The sequence below is a fragment of the Tinamus guttatus genome, unplaced genomic scaffold, assembly GCF_059628265.1.
Source record: "Tinamus guttatus ecotype Peru unplaced genomic scaffold, ASM5962826v1 Tinamus_guttatus_pri_ptg000327l, whole genome shotgun sequence".
Lineage (NCBI taxonomy): Eukaryota > Metazoa > Chordata > Aves > Tinamiformes > Tinamidae > Tinamus > Tinamus guttatus.
The window spans coordinates 9,454,163-9,473,531 of record NW_028288861.1 but is presented as its reverse complement, the minus strand read 5'-3'; the positions used below and the strand labels follow the sequence as shown (position 1 = coordinate 9,473,531).

At 48.2% G+C, this 19,369-nt stretch overlaps 1 protein-coding gene across 1 annotated transcript; it reads left to right on the top strand.

The window, feature by feature from the left end:
* The first annotated feature begins 12,252 nt into the window (after window positions 1-12,252).
* NGB (neuroglobin) lies at window positions 12,253-17,141 on the top strand. Its single transcript, XM_088529365.1, has 4 exons — window positions 12,253-12,359; window positions 13,857-13,968; window positions 15,389-15,508; window positions 16,783-17,141. Exons 1-4 carry the CDS (start codon window positions 12,256-12,258, stop codon window positions 16,927-16,929), a joined length of 483 nt encoding a protein of 160 aa, XP_088385491.1. The 5' UTR covers window positions 12,253-12,255; the 3' UTR covers window positions 16,930-17,141.
* Window positions 17,142-19,369: the final 2,228 nt, after the last annotated feature.

Genomic DNA, 19,369 nt, shown 5'->3' with positions numbered 1-19,369 from the left:
GGGCAACCGACTATTTAAATGTCAGTTTTTATGAGCAATATATCAGAACCCTTTACAGTCAAACAGCAGTGGTGTTTCAGGAGTGAGACCAGTACGAGTCATAGGATATGTCCACATATGTGGATGCCTGTGTGTGTGTCTTCTTTCTTGCAATTCAGGTGCCATTGCAGCTTGGGAGCCAGGCAGTGTCTGAGACGTGAGGATTTTTATCACATTTAACAGTCTTAATTATAGTGTTTTGGTGCTTTTTTTTTTTTTTTTAGTCTTTGTGTAAGTATCTGGGGATCTCTATGCCACTCTGCTCTGGCTGTCTGCAACTGAAAGGGTGTCCGCTTGAAATCTCCCTAGGCCACTGTGCCTTGCCTGTCTCTCAGGCTCTTTGCAGGCAGGGGAGGTAGAGGTTGTTTGTTTATCCCTGGATATTGCCTTGCTTGCTGGACACCTTTAACCATTTATAATGATTACCCAGCAGGCCTCTTCTCACACTTGGACTGTTCCAGCACAGCACTTGCAGTTTCATCCAAACCTGCAAAGAAGCTACAAAGGAAATTATGGAGTGGCAGGTAATTTATTTCCTGCCCCAATGTTCTGTGAAGACTGGCCCCATTAGGGATGTGCTAGGAGTCAGAATGCTAGATTGGAAATTGAACTGACAGATGTCATTCTCCTTTGGATTAAAGCTGTTCCAATGCCAGTACCTGTACTTTTAGGATGAAGGTGTCATCTTAATGGATGTGGCATTTGCCAAACCGGCTGTCAGCGCCCAAGGCGTTTGCACACCACATTGCTATACTGAGCAAGTTCCCTCTCACAGATGGCTGGCCATTGAGGAAAGTGTGACACCAGGCAAAACTTCTTCATATGTTAGACATCAAGAGCCTTGGATGTTGAATCTACTCTTTCCTAGAAGGCACAGCACTTTTTATCAGTTATTGATTCCTTTCTCCTCTACTATGCTCCTTCTGTGTTCATTTAAAATGTTCTTTTCATTCAGTCCCCCACCCTTTGCCCGAATTTGTTTCTTGTCACAGTTTACTCTTACTACCTTGTAGCATCCAAAGCAAATGACACGGAAACCCCAGCTGTGTTTCTGTCTGAAGAAGTAATATTTTGTACAGATACCAAGGAATTCAAGCCTTTCAGAGTCCTTGGTCTGCTTCTCAGGCTTGCTTCAAAATGATGTGTGCTGGGAGAACAGCAGGTGAATGTGCCTGCTTTCAAACACGAATTGTACATTCTTACTCTTTCTGAACCTGGAATTCTAACATATTTCCAACAACAAAGAAAGGGATGGTAACACACAGCCCAAGATAGTTGTTCTGTGTGCAGGACTGAGACTCTAATCGTGCTCGATTTCATTCCTCCTTCATAGAGGTTCCAAAGGAGTGTTCAGTAAGGCAGCTGCTTGCTATCGAGAGGTTCAGACTTGGTGTCACATCTTCCCCCAGAAGCTGACTTCTGTAGAAACCAGCGTAGATGGTATGGACGTGTGCTTTTGATTCTAAAGGTCTTGATTAATAAATCACCTGCTGGTAATTCCTGATGGGAAGTCATTATGCTAATCAGCTCCTGGGTTTGCTGATTCCTTTCCCTTTTTCTCTGGCAGGAAGTGCTCCCAACTACCTGAGTTGGGGCTTCACAGCGATGATGTATAGGCATGGGGGTGAGGGAGAAGGCTGCAAACTTCTTCCAATCCGGCTTGTTCTGACAGGAGTTAAACAGCAGCTGCAAATCATTAGCTGTTGGCAGCACGACAGGCAGACAACGTGCCGCCACTGGTTTGTAGCAATGTGATTCAGCATCCTCTCCCCTTGGTGAGATTATCTGCCTCATGCTCTCTGTCATGAATATGGGCTTCCCATACAGTGGCCCCATTGCCATGGGGAGGAATTACCACAGGGGCTGATGAAAGACATGGATTTAAGACATGGATTTTTCGGTACATGTGATCATATGCTTGCTATAAACACTAATTGGAAAAGCTAAGAAATTTGTGAGTGTTTTGAAATGAAAGTTTCTAAACTTTTTTACTCTTAAATCTGTGGGAAGTTGACCCATGAGCTCAGTAACCTCAGTTACTCAGTTACTGCAGTGCTTATGAGAGAGTTGGATTTGTAGGAGCTGCCTGAGGAAGATGAGCCAGTGTGTTCCTTGCTCAGAGCCCTGGCTCCTCTATAGCTATTAATATTGCTAGCAGAGATGGCAGCTGAGTTTAGATGGACCAGCTGAAAGTGGCAACTGTCATTTTCACATTCAGCTTCCTGTGCCCAAACTCAGCTTTTGTATCGGTAAAAAAAAGATTATTTTAAGTTAGCATGGTCAGCTTAGAAATCTGCTGTTGAGAGCACTTGGTTAGCATAGGGGCTAGTTAATTTCTTAGATCTTGTGTTCTGGTAGTGGTATGGAGGCACACATTGCAAAAAAAAATCTAGATATCCCACAAGAGGGAGCAGCCTCCAGCAGGATTTTCTTTTCATCTGGAATTAAGCATATTAAAAGGTCTACATTTGAAGACTAGAGAACAGACATTAAAAGGGCACATGTTTCATCTGCAGCCTCTGGATTTCAAGGAATGAATTTTCAAGGAAGTGTAAATTGATGTTGCTTTGCTTTGCTTTCAGTACAGAAAGACTGAGAATTATTCTTAGCTGAAAAATTCTCCCTCAATATTTTCTTTTCAAAAAAATCTTTCAGGCCATAGCTGGAAAACAAAATAATAGCCTATATTTTGTGAGGCCAGTAAAATATAATGATGCTGATCTCATTACTAACTCTGGCAGGACACTAAATTTCTTGGAGTAAGAGAGAAGCAATAGGAGTAGAGCAGACTCTTTGCTTTCTGAGTGCAGTTTGAGCTGTTTCAGTTCATTTTTTCCATTCCTGTTTGTGGAACAAGTTCAGATTCATCTTAAGAACTGCTTATTAGTCCTCTTCCCCAGCCATGTGGAAAGTAGCTAGCAGTGCTTTCCAAGGCAGAAGATGCTGCTCTCTAGAGCAGCTCTTCCCTTTGAGGTTTGCCTGGCAGGGCTCCTTTTATCACTAGCTAAGTTTTCATCAAACTTTGTGTCTATTGAATCTAATTGCATAAAGCTGCAGGCTTCCAGATTCCCATTTCAGATTTTTTTTTCTGTGCAAACTCTGTTTTCACCTCTTTAGTCTTCAGTAGATAGACAGGAGAGCTCTAGGCACATCCCATTTATTCTACACAGTTCATCTGGAAAGGGTTTTGTTAGCAGTTGCTTCAGGACACCCATACACACCCCTTCCCACAGCAGCAACTGGCCTGTTTCCAGGGAGTGAGATACACATGCTATGAGACAGAGGTGTGATTTTGAGGAGGATTTGAGGATTTTTGAGGATGATTTCTTTGCAAAAGCTGCCTTTGTTCCAGGGAAGATTTACTGTGTCATATGTTGGTCACCAGCATTATTCATAGGCCTGTGAGTGGAAAGCCACTTCAGTCTGGTCTGCAGAGAATTTTCTTTTTGCATCTTAATTGTATGGACTCGTTGCACAGGGTGCATTAATACCTGCTTACTTACATGCCCATTCTCTGCCTTCCAGTAAAAGCAGTGCACAGAATACAGGACGTCTCTTTGCTTCTCTGATCTTCAGGCTGCGTTTCCAATTCTTATGAATTGTGTTTGAATAAAGGGAAGGACTGGATGCGTTATAGGATCCTGAGTGAATGAATACCTGTCTCATGCACTGATAGCAAACACAGACACTCTTTTACAGAAAGGTAAAAAGATGTGTCATTTGAGAGTTCACAGGACAGGGTTGTTCTGTGAGCTGTCCCTCCTGGGTACCTCTGACAATCTTCTTCAGAGGATTTGAGTGTGAACCAACTTCCAATGTGGAAACACAGGCGCTTTGGAAACCCAAAGCTCCCAGTTGCTGCTGGCTTAGTGACTTTCCTCACAGAGCTGTGCCCCTGTGACTTGGGCTCTGGCTTGGCATCCTGTGTGCAGGTACCATTAGGACGCTGTTCCCTCCTTTCAGGTTGCTGCTGCCAATGCCAGCATCTCCTCAGCAATGGCCCTGCTTTTCCAGCAGCTGAATGTAGGTAGGATTTTTTCTTTTCCCATTTACAGCAAGTGACCTCTAGGCCATTGGCCCAGTGGGTTTTGTGAAAGACAAAATGTGTGGACTGTTAAAACATCATAATGTTCTTTTTGCCTGGGAAGGGAAATCTGGGGATAAGAACACTACCTCCACAGCAAACTTCTCCATTTAGGGAGCTCGTGGGTTGCAGACAGTCAGGACTGAAAACTGGCCTTTTCTTCAAGACACTAACTGCTGGCTTTCATGGTTGCTTGCGAGTTGCTTTACTACCTGAATTCCCTCATGCCCCCTTCCTTGGATATCAAGGGCTATTGAATGATAATAGTTGAGGTAGAGGAAATGTTAATGCTAAAACCACTCCTGATGAATTCATATTTGGTCCTGAAGCTTTAGCAAGTAAATTTATTGTGTTTTACAAGGGGGCTATTTAGGGCCATGCTTGAAGAACTTACCGTGACTGAATAGGAGTTTGGAGCAGTGGTGGTGAGAGGGGTTCTTTGGTAATTCTGTCCTGTATTCTGAACCTTTCTTACTAATGCTGCTAATACTTTTGTCTGTCAGTCCTTGAACTGACTGTCTTCTAATTCTTCTTATGTATGCCTGCTGCCCTTCACAGTAGGGATGGGAAAACACTTTCTGTAGCTATAATGTGTTTTGTACAGAAACTCATGGAAAATGAGGTAGAACTTGCAATTCAATTTTGTAATAAATAGCTCTTCTTTCAAACACTCTCTTTGAGTCTAGTTTTTTTTTTTTCCTTTTTTTCTCTTCTTCACACACACGACATAACATGATCTTTAAATGGACACATTGGAGAGTTTGATTTTTGCCAGTGGTGATCTGCACACCAGAAGCCATAGCCAGCATCAACTTTTAGTCTGCAAACACTGCTGGACTGCAATTCCAGGAGACCTTGTTGTACTGCAGCGCAAGCTCTGTTGGTAAGCACGGTGGGAAATGAAGCTGGAATGTTTGAATGAGAATGAAGTGCTGTCTAATGAGGGGGGTTTATCTCGTCGCATTAAAGCTGTGTTAAATGCTGGCTATGTATCCTATGTCATGCTTAGTGGGTATCTTCATCATGCTTTTAGTACGTTCTGTATAGGCATGAGAGTTAACAGATTTAGCACCAAATTCTTCTGTGATTTGTATTTTAAATGTGTTCTGTCCATAACATCAGGCTGATGCACTGTTTTGTAACTAAATACAAGATTCTGTGAATAGGAAGCAACAATGCTATAAATTAGAACTTGGTTCCACCCCAGGCTGCAATGACAGGGCAATGTATACTAGGAGCACAGTGTATGTAATATTGGGGTGAAGCTTGAAGGAAAAAAGTACAGCCTTCCTGTCTGTGATTATCCTAGTTATGAAATAGGCCCAGATCAATGCTGGCAGAGAGCAAATCAGTTTATTTAGATGTGTTCCAGCATCTCTCTCATCAATTCCATGTAGTGAAGTAGATCCTCATCACTGTTACAACTACGTTCTGGTGTATGTCCAAGGATCATGGTTGTCGTATACTTTGGAGTGTTTTTCTAATATGCAATCTCTAACTCTGTAGTTCTGACCCATGTAATGCATGCTATGAAATGTAAAGTTTGTTTCATTGGACTAGGCATAATCTACTAAATGTTGCAATTGCTCTAAATTATGAACTAGAGAAGGAAAGTTGCTGAGTTCTTCTGACAAATTGAGAGGAATTGAGGTGAGAATATGAAAGTGGGTGAATTGGTACATTTCCTTCTTAAAACTTATGATCTGTGTGAGAACAGCCAAAGAAAGCCGGTGGAGCTGAAGAAAGTGATCTTAAGCAATTTAATAATTTCCACGTATAATCCCTTGGGAAGCATGTCTGAAGAGAGGTATTTAAATAAAAGATAACAAGGGCGCACAAGCACCAACTATCCCAATGCAAAACAAGGCCAGGAACAGTAAGAAGCCAAAGGTCAGAAGCCAAATAACAAGTTCTTAATTAACTTCAAACAGTAAGGAGAAGCATACAGAAAGTGGAGACTGTCAAATTATTAATGGCTGCAATAAAAAACTAATACAAGAGAAAAAGCCAAAAAAGTGCCTCACAAAATGAGGTGCACGTAATGAGGAGTGAGAAGGAGTGAGAAACTGTCATGATATAAGCAGATAAGACTCACCAAGAATTGGTCTACTATTTGGCAGAGACAGAAAGGTGTGGATTGATGGACCGTTCTGAGGAGTTTTATACCCATCCTCAGATGGTTTTCTAGCAAGCTCCCCTGCTGTTGTTCTCTATTACTTTGTCCATGCAATTTTTGACCGGGCAAGTAGGTTTCTTTCATCCTGCTTGGCCTTTTGGAGTATTGGCACATTTTTATTTTCTAAATTCTGCTGAGATGTCTGGTTATTACGAGGATTATCTAAGAAGTAATAAAAATATAAGCAGGCTGAAGATGTGATATATCCTCAGGCAGCTCTTGTAGGACTCGTAGTGCCTGCTGATTTTAAGTCTTTATTTCTAATAGATACTGCTTAACATCTTATTTAGTTACTAATGGATTGTAAAGTGCTTTATGATGTGACATCATTCACTTCAAGAGGGAACCAAAATATTTATTCAATGATAAATATAGCATTTTGTCTCTGGAACCGACAAGTACAAAACTTCATTGAATTGGAAAATAATTTTGGTAGAGCCTCCAAATTGGAATGGCTTAGGTGGGTGAGGATGAGAAGACCTCAGGTTGAATAGGATCCTCCACACAGAGACATTAGCATGAGGGGTTTAATTTGAAAGCAAATGGCTGCATGTGAAGCTGAATGTTGCCATGCTAGCATAGCCTTGCAGTGAAGGACTGGGTGCACACAGAAAAGCAAGATGTTTGTTTCAGTAGCAGTGACAGCAAAGACATCATTCTCAGAGGCAAGAGTAGGTCAAGTGGTTGTAGGAGTCACTCTGGTGGATAGTATCAATTCCAGCTGCAAGAAGGAAGGAAAGGGCAGAGACAGACAAGATCAGAGGAAAAAAAACGATCTGTGAGGGCTTGGAGAGGAGCACTGACAGTGCTTCTGAAATGAGACAAAACTGGTGGGGAAACTGTGGAGGCAGCTTCTTGGGGAGTAAAGAGCCTTTCTAAGCTTTTGCTATGATGTTTCAGCAGCTGAGGAATGATGTAATACATAAGCATAAGAATAGCGAGGGGCTTATCCAGACTCATGTGAACTATCCCTAGGTAGGGCAGAAGTGGGGTAATGGTGCTGACACAGCGTGCGCCAGGTCGCAAGGCCCTATCAGCTGGAGCACAGCATGGAGCTAATGAGGCTGGCGAGCCTTGGGCCTGCAGCAGCCTCACACCCCACCGCCTTGGAGCGCAGGTCCATCTGCAAACACCTCTGCAGCTGTGTCTTCCGATCAAATTCAGCTTTTAAGTTGAGACTGTTTGTGGTAAAGTGACGTGTTCTTAAGTGACGTTGATAGAATGATTTAAAGATTGGCATGACAGAGTCAGCTTCCTGAAAGGTCTGCCTGTTTGGAGTTATTATTGATTGGACTGCTTGATAACTGCTGTACCAAAGGGAGCACGAGGTGAGTAACAACCTATGTAAAGTCTATACATCTCTTGGTGCCAACAGCTGTTCTCCCACTGTAAAAATACAGAGCCTGTCATCTCTCTGTGCGGCCCCCTCTGGATTTTCCAGCTGGTTCGTACACTCCCATGCTCTGGGTTGTTTTCATCTATCTGTGTGCGCTCTCTTTTTTTTCTTTTTTTTTTTTTCCCCTCCCCAGACAGGCCATGGGAGATGTAAGATGAACCCGGAGATGCTTAGTGGCAAAAAGAAGTCAAAATATGTGTTTTCCCCACAGGCAGAGTGGTAGTCAGTGAGCTCTGCAGCTGTTGCCTTAATCATTTTATGCTTTGTGTTATGCAACCACATTTTGTGATTTGCATTGCTACTGAGCTGTGCTGAGTTGCATCCTGCAGGATAGCTTAGAAAAATGGTGGGAATGTTGCATGATCTGTGTCCTCACCTGAGAATGGGGACAGGGGAGTGCAGGGAGGAGTCGTAATCTGCAGTTTCTAACAGACAGAGACTGGGGGCAAAGCGGGGAAAGGGCCCGCCCAACCAAGCCCAGGAAGTTGGTCCCAAGGTAAGTGGGGAGCATGAAGTAACTAGACCAGAGTGATGTTACTCAAAAGGACTTGCAGAAGTAGAATTGGAAAGAACAGGAATCCAAAGGCTTTAGTTAGTACAGCAAGTGAGATGAAAACCAACAGTGTCACAGCAGCTGCATACTCATCTGTGGGCCACGATGACATGATGTCCATGGGGAGGGAAGTATGTGGTGTGTTCAACTGAGGTATTGAATAAGCAAAGCAAATACTTGACGAGGGGAGTTGAGTGTTGATATTGTAATTTAAGGGTGCTATAGACTAAAATAATGAGGCCTTCTGCCAGTTAACATTATAAATTTGTTTTCTTCTAAAGCTTTATTATCTTTCTTTGTTGATCATTGAACTTCACCGACAATCTCTTTTCCCTTTCTCCAAATGGTCCAAAGGTGATTTTGCAACAGTCTGTGCTGGTGACCTGGTTCCTCTTTGCTCACGACAACTCCAGTGAAATTCTTGCAAAAAATCCAAGAACGTTTCAGGAAAGAGCTGAGCTGCCAAGCTAGGTACATTGAGCCAAGGGAGCTGGGGACCACTAAGGGAAACCTACAGACCGTGGAAGCTTTCACAGTGCTCAACTTCTTGATGCGTCCTTGGTGCTCCTTCACATCTGAAGGCTTGCTAAGCACTTCAACAAGGAGACTTGCTTGTTTATTTTCCCCTGTACTTCATATTCTCTCTGGACTGCCCTTCAGTGCCATAGCAGCAGGAAGAACTCTTCTGACAGAGACATAGTTGCAAGGGAGAACCTGTTACGCATGCAGGAGAAAGAACTGCATCTTTCAAATCACACGAATGGTTTTAAGATGCATCTTGCCGAGAGCTCTTGCTGTCTCCCACCTCCAACCTCTCCTTACAACTCTTTCCACCTTTACTAGTGCAGGCCGGGGTGTCACCCTCCCTTTGCCCTTTCTGTCACCGTTATGGTCCATGAAAGGGGCAGGGTCACATTGCAGCTGTTGGTGGCTGCTCTGTTCCAGCGGTCGTGTCTTGTCTGCAACTGTGACGATGCAGCCACCGTCTGCAGCGCAGACACGTGTGCGTGGGGGGCAGCAAGACTCTGGACAGAAACCATCGCTTTCCATCACCTAATGGCTTCGTTGCTATTGTCTGAGACACCCTTTCCCTTGGGAACAACAGCTCATTTGGCCGTTGGCTGTATGATACCTGGTACAATACCTGCACAGACTCAGAGCAAGGCACCCAGATCCCAGCCAAGCTTTAGGAAGGGTCAACACCTTCATCTCCCGCACCCCCAGGGTGCGAGTGCACTTTCTGTATTCATCTTGCTTATACTCAGGATCTGGTCCATATCACAATAACCCACTTCTTTTGTGCTTCTCTCCCTCTTCCTTCATCCAGCTCTGAATATATCCAAAATGTTGCTAGGCAAATCCTCAGCCCAGGTTGCTGCTCTGATTACATATATATCCTTTGAATCTGTTTCTTGGTATCGCACATGTAGCTAGGGCTCTCTGCTCCGCTTTCCAGCGTTCTGTTAGCACACTGCTGCCTGGCCCTTCTACCCTCCTTTCTTATTACTAGGGTCAGGTTGAATTGCTCATCCTGGCTCTGGCAAAGCACCATGGCTATGTGATTGTGACAGCAAGCTGAAATGTTATTCAGAGTGTTTGTGCAGATGCAGGTAGGATGACACTTATTGTTTTTTACTTATGAGCTTGATCAACCAAAAAGGTTAATGTCAGCTTTGTCATTGCTGGGCTTGTATTAGCCTGCCTGCTTAGATCTGGTATTTCCCACGTCTCTCCTAGCTGCTCTTTCAGACTCCCGACAGCTTCACTGGGTATCTGTGCACTGATTCACTTTTGGTGCCTGTTATGAATGTTTTTGCAACTGTTCAGCCCAAAGACTGATTTTTAGTGTGAGCTTGTCATGGATCAGGATATGGTGGCCAACAGCAGGAGGCATCTGCTGGATCCTGCACGTTCCAACCCGCGGCCTAACCTCCAGAATAACATTGCCTTGCAGCAGGCACAAGACTTTACTGTTGAATGCTTGTTATTAATCCTGCATTTTCTAAGAATTAGTATATGCAGAGATCATGTCTTTTCAGACTTTTCTTAGTTATCAGGAGAGCTAACAGTACATATTTTTAACAGCAATCTGTGATTCTGACATCTTGAACACCTGGAAAAGTGTTTGTTTTGAGTTCCTAATCTCTGCTGAAAATGCATCTCAGCGAGATGCTTAGCTTTGAGCACAGGCTCTGTGGGAAACTGCGCTTCACCAGCTGACACCTGTGGTGAGCCCCATGGGTGCTGTTTTTCCCAGCATGGACTGAGTAGAGGTGTGGAAGAAGAGTTTGTGAATAAGCAGCCAGCTTCCCAAGTACTGCCCTGGGGTCCTGCTTTCTTGCAGAGGGAATGACTCAGAGCTGCAATATGGAGTGAAGAAAGGGATGAGAAAAATAGTGGGAATGGGGCACGCTGACTTTCTTTTGCTTTCAACAGATGTACTTATCTGGTCTTTGTGAAGTTCATCCTTTTTCCCATCTACCTTCAACCTTCCATACAGGCAGGTTGTCCTACATCCCACTGTGCTGGAGCCAAAAGAAAGCCATTGGTACAGCAGTGACCTGGTGTGAGACCAGGGCCTGGATCCTGTGGGGCTAAACGGGAGCTGGGCATTGTCTTGTGTTGCACATACCAGGAGTCCTGTGCCCAGAGACAGGTCTGGAGCAAAGTTGCTCTTCTGGAACTGTAGCAGCAAAGGGACAGACAAATTCAGAAGAGAGCCACACTTGTCTACACTCATCCTGTCCTACCATCTTATCTGCAGGTTTGATTTGAGCAGCTCTTAGGCACTGCACCGTCTCATCCATCACGACACATCGTCTCCTGGAGGCTCCTGCCGTGATCTGAAGGATGATGGTGTTGAGCATGGGAACTTCCAGGAGACAGCGGTAGCCTCAAAGGTCCAGCCTCCTCCTATCATTGCAAGCTGTGCTCTTAGGCTGGTGAGGAATTGGCTGTTAGGAGGGAGATGAGAAAGGGCTGGGGCGGATACTATAGTATTGTGCCACTGAACTTGTGCTTTCAGGGACGAACTTCAGTGTGCCAAAGAGAAGAGCTTCATTGTGCCTACACTGATTCAATGTGCTCCTGGCTTGGTTCCCAGTTTTTCATCTTTGCTCCTACTTACAAGAACTAACCACGAGAGTCTCGTGTATAGTAGCAAAATACGCAGTAAGACCAGCACAACTGTTATTTCAAAAACATTTGTGCTACTGTGTTGCTTGCATGCTTCTGAAAATGTCAGCTTGCCTGACTGCTGCTGGTACCCTGGGTCACTGCTGTGCTGCCTGAGACCTTGGTTGCTCCCTCTCTTAAGTTTCCTCCTTGCTGCCTAAATTCCTGGAACAAGCTAAAAGCAGATTTTTCTCCTTCATCTAAATAATAAAAAGATGTTGGCATTTTTAACGTTTCACACGCATGAAATGTCTTCTGAAGTCTCACTAATAGCTTTGCTTGATTCATCTGCCTTAAATCCCCTTAAATTACACATGGTGGGTGCAGTGTCTAGACTGCACCTGCCCCGCGCAAGAGCAGGGGGCTCAGGGGGAAGGAGGGGAGAGCACAGGCTGCTGCAGCTCTAGCCTGTCTTTCAAGACCTCTACAGCAGTTCCACGTGGAGAGAGCTGTGCCAAAGAGTACGCGAACGCGCTGCCTCCACACTAGTGTGGCTTTGCTGTGCTTTCTCATTTGTAAAATTGGGCCGATGAGAAAATGTCAACCATGAATAAGCTAAACTTTCTACTCTGCCTTGTGGCGGGAAGTCCGGAGGTTGGCGTAGAAGAATTTGTTTTATTCCCCCGCCTCTCTGGGAGAGGCGGCGCGGGGGCTCCGCCGTGCGCGGAGGAGCGGGGAAGGGCCCGTCCCGCGGGGGCCGCGGCGGAGGCGGCGCCCGGCGCTGCGCGGGGCTGCGCGGGGCTGCGCGGGGCGCAGGTGAGCGCGGCGCCGCGTGACGGGCGCGGGGCGGCGGCGGAGCGCGGGGAGCAGCGCGGAGAGCTCCCGGCCGCGCCATGGAGAGCGCGGCGCTGAGCGGCGCGCAGCGGGCGCTGATCCGGCAGAGCTGGCGGCGAGTGCGGGGCGCCCCCGAGCAGCACGGCGCGGTGCTCTTCCGCAGGTGAGCAGCACGGCGCGGTGCTCTGCCGCAGGTGAGCAGCACGGCGCGGTGCTCTGCCGCAGGTGAGCACCCCGCGCCGCGGAGCCACCGCCAGCAGCGGCGGCAGCAACAGGCGGAGCGGGCGCCGGGCCGGCCCCGGCTGCCCTCCCGCGCGGGGCGGCGGGCGGGCGGGCTCCGACCCTGCGGGAGAAACGTTCTCCTTGGCTGGGCAGTGGCTCCGCAGCGGCTCTGTCACCCGGTCCTCTGTCCCTCTGGTCGGGATTTGCCGTCACGAGGAGGGGTGATGAAGCCCACCTAGCGTTTAGCTGCAGCTGCCACGGGGAAGCTCCCTCTGCTGCTCGCGGCGCTTCTTGGCCCCTTGCTCTGCAGTTCCCGCGTGCTTCAGAACTTTGTTACAGGGAAACGGAGGAGACAGAGAGTGAAGGGAATAGGCAGCAGGCATCTTTTGTGTTCCTCTACACGCTCTTCCTGCTCGCTGTCACCAGGGAAGGTATTTCTGTTGCTTGAGGAGCTGCATGTCTGTTCCACTCTGTGGAGTGTATCAAAGTGACTTCCTAATTGTCCGTGACATGGTAGGCTCCAGATCCAGGCAAAGACCTGGACACTGAGGAGAGATTTAGTCCCAGAGCAAAGCATTTGGTGTGCCAGGGCAAAACTCTGAAACCTAGCTCCTTGACTTCTCTAAACAGAATAATGTTTCAATTATGGGACGAGGAAAAGGAAAATTCATGGAAAGCTGCTTAAAAAGTAGAGCCTAAGAGCCAATGACCAGCTCCTGGAAAGGGCCATTGCAGACATGAGCCAAATGTTGCACAGTAAAACTGACTGACAAGAGCAATGTTTGAAAGTTTTAGCAAAGGGGCGAGGAACACAGTAGTTTAATGCGCAGAGCATGAGGGAGAAGAGAGCCCGAGTGCTGGAATTCCCTGTGGCCTTCAGGGATGGCATCAACCTGGACAGCTCCTACTGTGCAGACCCATATGTGCATAGCCTATGCTGGCAGAGCAGGTCAAGAGCAAATAAACTGAGAGTGAGCAGTGGTGTGGGAGAGTGGGATGTTAGCTGGGGTTGCTCGCCCTGCCTTGCTGACACTGGACAACTTACAGGTCTTCCCCAGCTTTAACAGCCTTGGGACTCCAGGGCATCAGGAAGTGTGAATAGGAAAAGCCAAGGTGACAAATAGGATTTTCACCAGCGTGGGAAGGAGCCCATTGGTCTTGGACTGACCCTCAGGTGCTATAAATGCATTGCAGATCCGGGGTCTCAGGAGACTATGCCTGAAAAGGAGAGTTATTTTGGCAATTGGTAACCTATATTGCCCTGAACTAGGACTTCTCAGAACTTCTATTTCCTTCCCATGTGGATCAGCTAATGGAAAGGGAGGCAGACGGGGGGCTGTGGACATGTTGGTGACAGTGTTGGTCCTTGGGTGAAGGAGACTCTGAGTAGAAAGTTGAAGAAGTGAAAAAAATGGGGATTTCTTTCTCAACGTTGCAGGTTGTTTGATCTGGACCCTGACCTGTTGCCCCTTTTCCAGTACAACTGCAAGCAGTTTGCCAGCCCCGAGGAGTGCCTCTCTGCGCCCGAGTTCCTGGATCACATACGGAAGGTGAGAGAGGGGCTGCAGCGTGGCTGGAGCACAGACCCCGCAGAGGAGGAAACCTTCTCTTCTGTTTTTGCGTGAACTCACTTCTGCAAGGAGGAGGCCTCAAGTCCTGCTTGGCCGCATGCTGAGCAGGAGTGACACAGAGATGGGCAGTGCGCAAGGTTGCAGTGGAGCCGCTTCTGGAGGGGCTTGGTGCAGCTGCAGACCCCAGGGCCCACAGCACCTCTGGCTTAGGCTCTGAGGCAGAGCTGTGATACACATTTACCTCCCGCTTGAACAGGGAGAGAGGGTTGATGCTGATCTTGCATTTGTGCACAGAAGAATTACACCCAATGCAGCAGAAACCTTTTCCTGAACCCTAAAGTGCAGCCACACACAGCCTTGGTGTGGAAATGCCTCTCTATGTTGTCAGGCTTCATCTTTAAGCCTGATCAGTGTTTTGTCTGTCTTTACTCCTTGTAAGACACTGTTCTGGGACTGTTCTCTGATAGCTACAGGCTCTTTACTATTTTCCAGCCTATTTATCAAGCTAAGTTATGTCCATTTTTATTTCTGCCATTATTGCCTTGAGCTAAATTGCTCTTTTCTCCTGTTGGAGATAATTTCCCTGTTGAAATTATAGAGCACAATTCCACCAGCCCTTGTTTTTCCAAGTTAACCGTGCCACTGGCTTTAGTCTCGTCTCCTAAAATGGTCCTCACTCTCTTCCCTTCAACCCTCATTAACCCTTCTCTGCCCTGCTCCCATTTCATTCCAGGTGCTTCTTAGAGACCACATGGTTCCTGCTTTGCCAGACAAGGTCCCTTGGCTATACTGCCGGTCCATCTTCTCAAAACGCCTCAGTTGTGTTAGAATTGCAGTCGCCTCATTCACAATTGCACCGTTGTGGCAGCTTCTAGTTGCCCTACGGCTCCAGTGTTCACAGCATCCTGCCCAGCAGTTGTCCTGGGGTTATAAAATCTGTAGCAACTGCCGCAGTGTTAAATCTTACCTTCCTTTGGGACAATGGGGGCCACCAGGGCTGTTGGCTGCAGCATCTCTGGCAGCTCCATGGGAGGCTGTGGCGGGGTGCTGCAGTTTGCGTGTCCCAGGTTGGGCCCAGCTCCGAGAGCTGAAGAGGTGGCAGTTTTGGGAGGGGGAGAATGGCTCACTTGGCTTGCCTTTACTGGAAGGAGGAGGGGGTGCTCCTAGCAAGGGGTGGGTTATGAGACACACTGCCTTGTGTGAGGATAGTTTCCCACTAGATGTGCTGGTATTCTGGCCAGCAGATTGTAGCAGAGCAGAGGAAAGCAAAGATATTTGCAGTGCTAGGAGGTGATGGTGGCCATGAGGCTGAGAAGGGAGACGCAGTGGGGCTGGCCTGTTCTGGGTGGAGAGCAGAGCATTGCCATGAATGCCCTTCTGCCTGGCTGTGCTCCCGCAGGTGATGTTGGTGATTGATGCCGCTGTGAACCACTTGGAGGACTTACCGTGCCTGGAAGAATATCTCTGCAACCTTGGCAAGAAGCATCAGGTGGCTGGTGTGAAGGTTGAGTCCTTCTCGGTGAGACATCCTCCTCAGCCCCAGCGGTTTGTGCAGCCCTGCCTGTGGCACCTTCCCACCCCGTGTCCAGGGAGGCTGCTGCAATTGGCAACTGCCTTCAGCCCCTTGCTGAGAAAACTGGCAGCCTAGCACAGCCGCCAAGCTGCCCATAGCTGTGTGGTGACGCTGGCTTGACTGGGGGACCCTCAAGCTCATGTCTCTGCCCGCCGTCCCTCAGTAAGCCAGGGAAAGAGGACAGAGGGGAGCGAGACCTTTTCTGTGTTTGAGGAGGACAACCATTTGGTACACCGCAATCTCTCCTGCAACATAGGGTTGCGGCCTCAGACTTTGCTTTGGGCACCAGAGCACCAAACCTTTTGGGCAAACCTCACCATGCCTGGGAACGGGAATGTCTGTTTCTGCACCTGCACTGATGTGGGGTGTCTGAACCTCAGTCCCTGCCTTGTCCCAGATGTAATCCAGTGATCCACACATCCCCTGCTTCCTCTGTCGCAGTAAGGCAGAGGAACCCTTCACTCCACACCCTGGCTTATTCCTTTCCTGCCACCAAGCAGGGGCAGAAATGCTAGCTAATGCAGTAGGGTAGGGCAGGTTAAAGGAAACGTTTCCAACCAACTCTCAGCTCCTTCTTTACACGACTAGTCTTCTTTAGGGTGAGCAGTGTCTCCTCTGGGATGGCGATTTCCCCCTAGGCCTGTTTTCAGCCACGCAGGTGAGGGAGGCTCCCACCCCAGGCAGGCCCAGTGGGGTTTTCTTGCAGCTCCGTGAGGGTGAGGAGGAGGAGAGCCCTGCAAGAGGAGGTGAGGCAGGCTCTGAACCTCAGGGCTGGGTCTGATCCAGCCTTTCTGCATGAGGGCATCATTCACTTCTGTTGATGTGCGGCTGTGCCCATGCTGTGCCCATGCTGACTGCTTGTATCTGGGAGCTGCTGTGGGTGGACAGGCCCCTCTGTGCTGGCATTACATGCATCCATCCTTACTCTGCTGCGGTACCACCCTTGCGCCCAGCCAGCTTGTGCTCCCCACTGGCCTAAGGAGAGAGCCAGGGCAGGGCAGGGAAAGGGACGGCATGGGCCAACTGCTGAACATGGGCCAGCCTTGCTCTGGGGCTCTTCCAAAGAGCCAGCAAAGAGGTTGGCCTGGCTCTGCAGGCGGCAGGGTGGAGGGAAGCATTTGGTCCACAATGGCAAGAGTCCAAAAATGTGGTGAAGTAAGAGGATGGGCTGAATGTTGGCCCCTGGTTCTGAGCCTGATGCCTCCCTGTTTGGTTTGCAGACTGTTGGCGAGTCCTTGCTGTACATGCTGGAAAACTGCCTTGGCACTGCCTTCTGCCCGGATGTGCGGGAGGCTTGGACCAAACTCTACGATGCCGTGGTGAAAGCCATGCGCCGTGGCTGGGACGCTCTCCCGGAAGAGGTCTAGATCCTGCAAGCCTTTCCCATCCCTAACTTCACAGCAACCCTGTGCAAGGGAAGCTCTGTCCCTGCCTCTCTCTGCCTTTCTCTGTGTCTCAGTCTGTCTCTCGCGGTCATGTGCAGCTTCAGGACTCTCTCAGTAATTCTGGCTTGGTTTGGCATGACCACATCTCTGTCTTTGCTGATGGCTGACAGGGCATTTCTCAGCAGCAAAATGTGGGAGTGATGCAGCACTGATATGTCAGCCTGCTCCAGGTTCCCTCGGGCTAGCTGGAGCATCACCTCCAATGTCTGTTTTATGGTTCTCAGCTGGCTTCCCTGTTTTTGCTGTCCGCCCTACTCAGTGACAGCTAACACAGGCCTCTTGGGCTTCCTTGCACCGAAGCATGCCCAGCTGCAAGGCTTTTATTTGCCATGTTTGAGATGTACAAGGTCTGTCACAGCTCACTCCTCAGGTGTTGTGCTGTTGTGCCTGGTTTTGCTGTGTAGACAATGGCTAACTCGACCGCTGCAGAAGTAGGGGCAGCTGCAGCTGTTTTGGCCAGCAGAGATGGTGGGAACTGGCCATGTACTGCAGCCATCCTCTGAACCTGCAATGTGTTTTTTCCCTCCTTCTTTTCACCCAAGCATTCTCCCAGCATCACTCCTGTGCGGTTAATGCTGATGATCTCTTCTAACCTTCCTCTCTTCTAGATAGGATCTGAGGCTTGTGTAAGGTTGATTGAATCTCAGTGTGTTTCCTAGGGATGTTTCAAGCACTGGGAACACATTAATCCCAAGGTAAAGCTGCTTTTATCAGGCCTGGGCTGCTAGATAGTATTGGCTTCTGTTGTCTTGGTTATTTATTTTAACCTGAGAGCCAGCTGAAGTTCAGTAGTAAGGGCACCCATTTAAAGTGTTTTGTGTAAAGGAGAATGAGGTAGATACAAAGCAAAAGCTGTCCTAAAACAAAAGCTGTCCTCCAGCTCTTGCTCAAAGGAAGCCGAACTAGAATTTCCCTGCTGATGCTGTCAGGACCTGGAGTGTGTCCAAGCTGCACATAATGTGCATTTGCAGAGCTTCCTTTCTCCTCAGAAATAATTCCCAGCTATTGCTGAGACTCGGCCACTTTGGAGGGAAGCAAGGCACCTGCGTAGCAGTGCGCAGCAATGTGGTGTTAGACCAAGAGTAAAGAAATCCTGTCTGCCACATTAAATTCGAGGCAGATGGTTGATAAACAGCATCTGATGACTCCAGTGGGAACTGGACTTGGGCACATAGAAGAAGAGCTCATCTTCATGGGGATGTCACTGTGAGATGGGCACAACTGTGTTTCTAGCCCTCACTAGCCCTTGGGAAGGATACAGAGCAAGTAATCAGTTACAGGCAGCCAAGAGCTCTCCAGGCATGTGTGAGGGGAGAGCTGCCGGGGGGGCGGCGGGGTCATGGCAGGGCCCTCTTACCCAATGTATGCCATGGTCATCGCACCCTGTAGACTATGGTGCTCCCCACAGCAGCTCTCCTCCCTGAAGCAGAGCTTTGCAGGTGTGCACCGTGGTGCCCTGCCTCCTCAGCCAGCGCTGCCACCCTCCGCGGGGCTCACAACACTGGTGCTTTCTCCTCACTTGTGCTTCAGGCCAGTCAGGGATGCAGGGATGGTGCTGGCTGAGGTTCAGGAATGGGAACGTCACATCTAGAGCCCTACTCTGGGGGGGTGTCAGCCCTTAGCATCCCAGAGGGAGACCTTCGGGCTCTACATGACAGGTAGACAGATCTGTGTGTGAATGCGTGTGTATGTGTGTGTGTGTTACTGCACCAAACAAGACCCTTTTCCTCCAGCTTTCCCAGCTCCTGGACCTCTTCTGTGCCATGTTCTGTGTAGTTCCTAAGAGAAAGAAACTAGTCTGTGTGCCTCTTTCTTACACCTGTCTGTACTATTTAATAAAGAAGAGCACTGAAGCTGTGCCCTGTCTGGAGTTAATGCTTATTTTAATACAAAAGGCTGGAGCTAGCTGCAAAAGGGATGTCAGTGGTGGGGTTTGCTGGTTTTATGACAGCACTAACCTCGGTGGTATCAAGTACTGGGAGTTGTGTTGTCTGGCTTGACTGTACCACAAGAAGTCATTCAGCATCAGATGTCTGTTGGGAGCTTTCCTGTGCTGTAATTGAATGGGTGAATTGCTGCATGGCTAACAAAGGCACCCTGTATTAATCACTCATTACCCTCTGAGTTTAATAGACTCTAATGGGATTAGAGTTTTAAGCAATCAGACTAAAAATCCCTTCTCAGTTGTTCGGCTGCTCCTTTTGTTTCATGTGATAGTACTGGCTCTCCCATTTCCAGGCCACACAGAGCCCAGGGATGCCCTGCGGCGGCGGAGCAGAGCACTACCTCCGGCCCGTTAGACACTCTTTGAGGGGAAAGGAGCGGTTCTGCTCCATGGAGGTGTGCAGGGTAATGTGTGATG

What these genes read in the sequence shown, in the direction of transcription:
- NGB (XM_088529365.1), top strand. Translation starts at nt 12,256, where the DNA reads ATGGAGAGCGCGGCGCTGAGCGGCGCGCAGCGGGCGCTGATCCGGCAG. An exon ending in GGCGCGGTGCTCTTCCGCAG is followed by an intron (nt 12,360 to 13,856) that starts GTGAGCAGCACG and finishes TCAACGTTGCAG; the next exon opens with GTTGTTTGATCTGGACCCTG. An exon ending in TCCTGGATCACATACGGAAG is followed by an intron (nt 13,969 to 15,388) that starts GTGAGAGAGGGG and finishes GTGCTCCCGCAG; the next exon opens with GTGATGTTGGTGATTGATGC.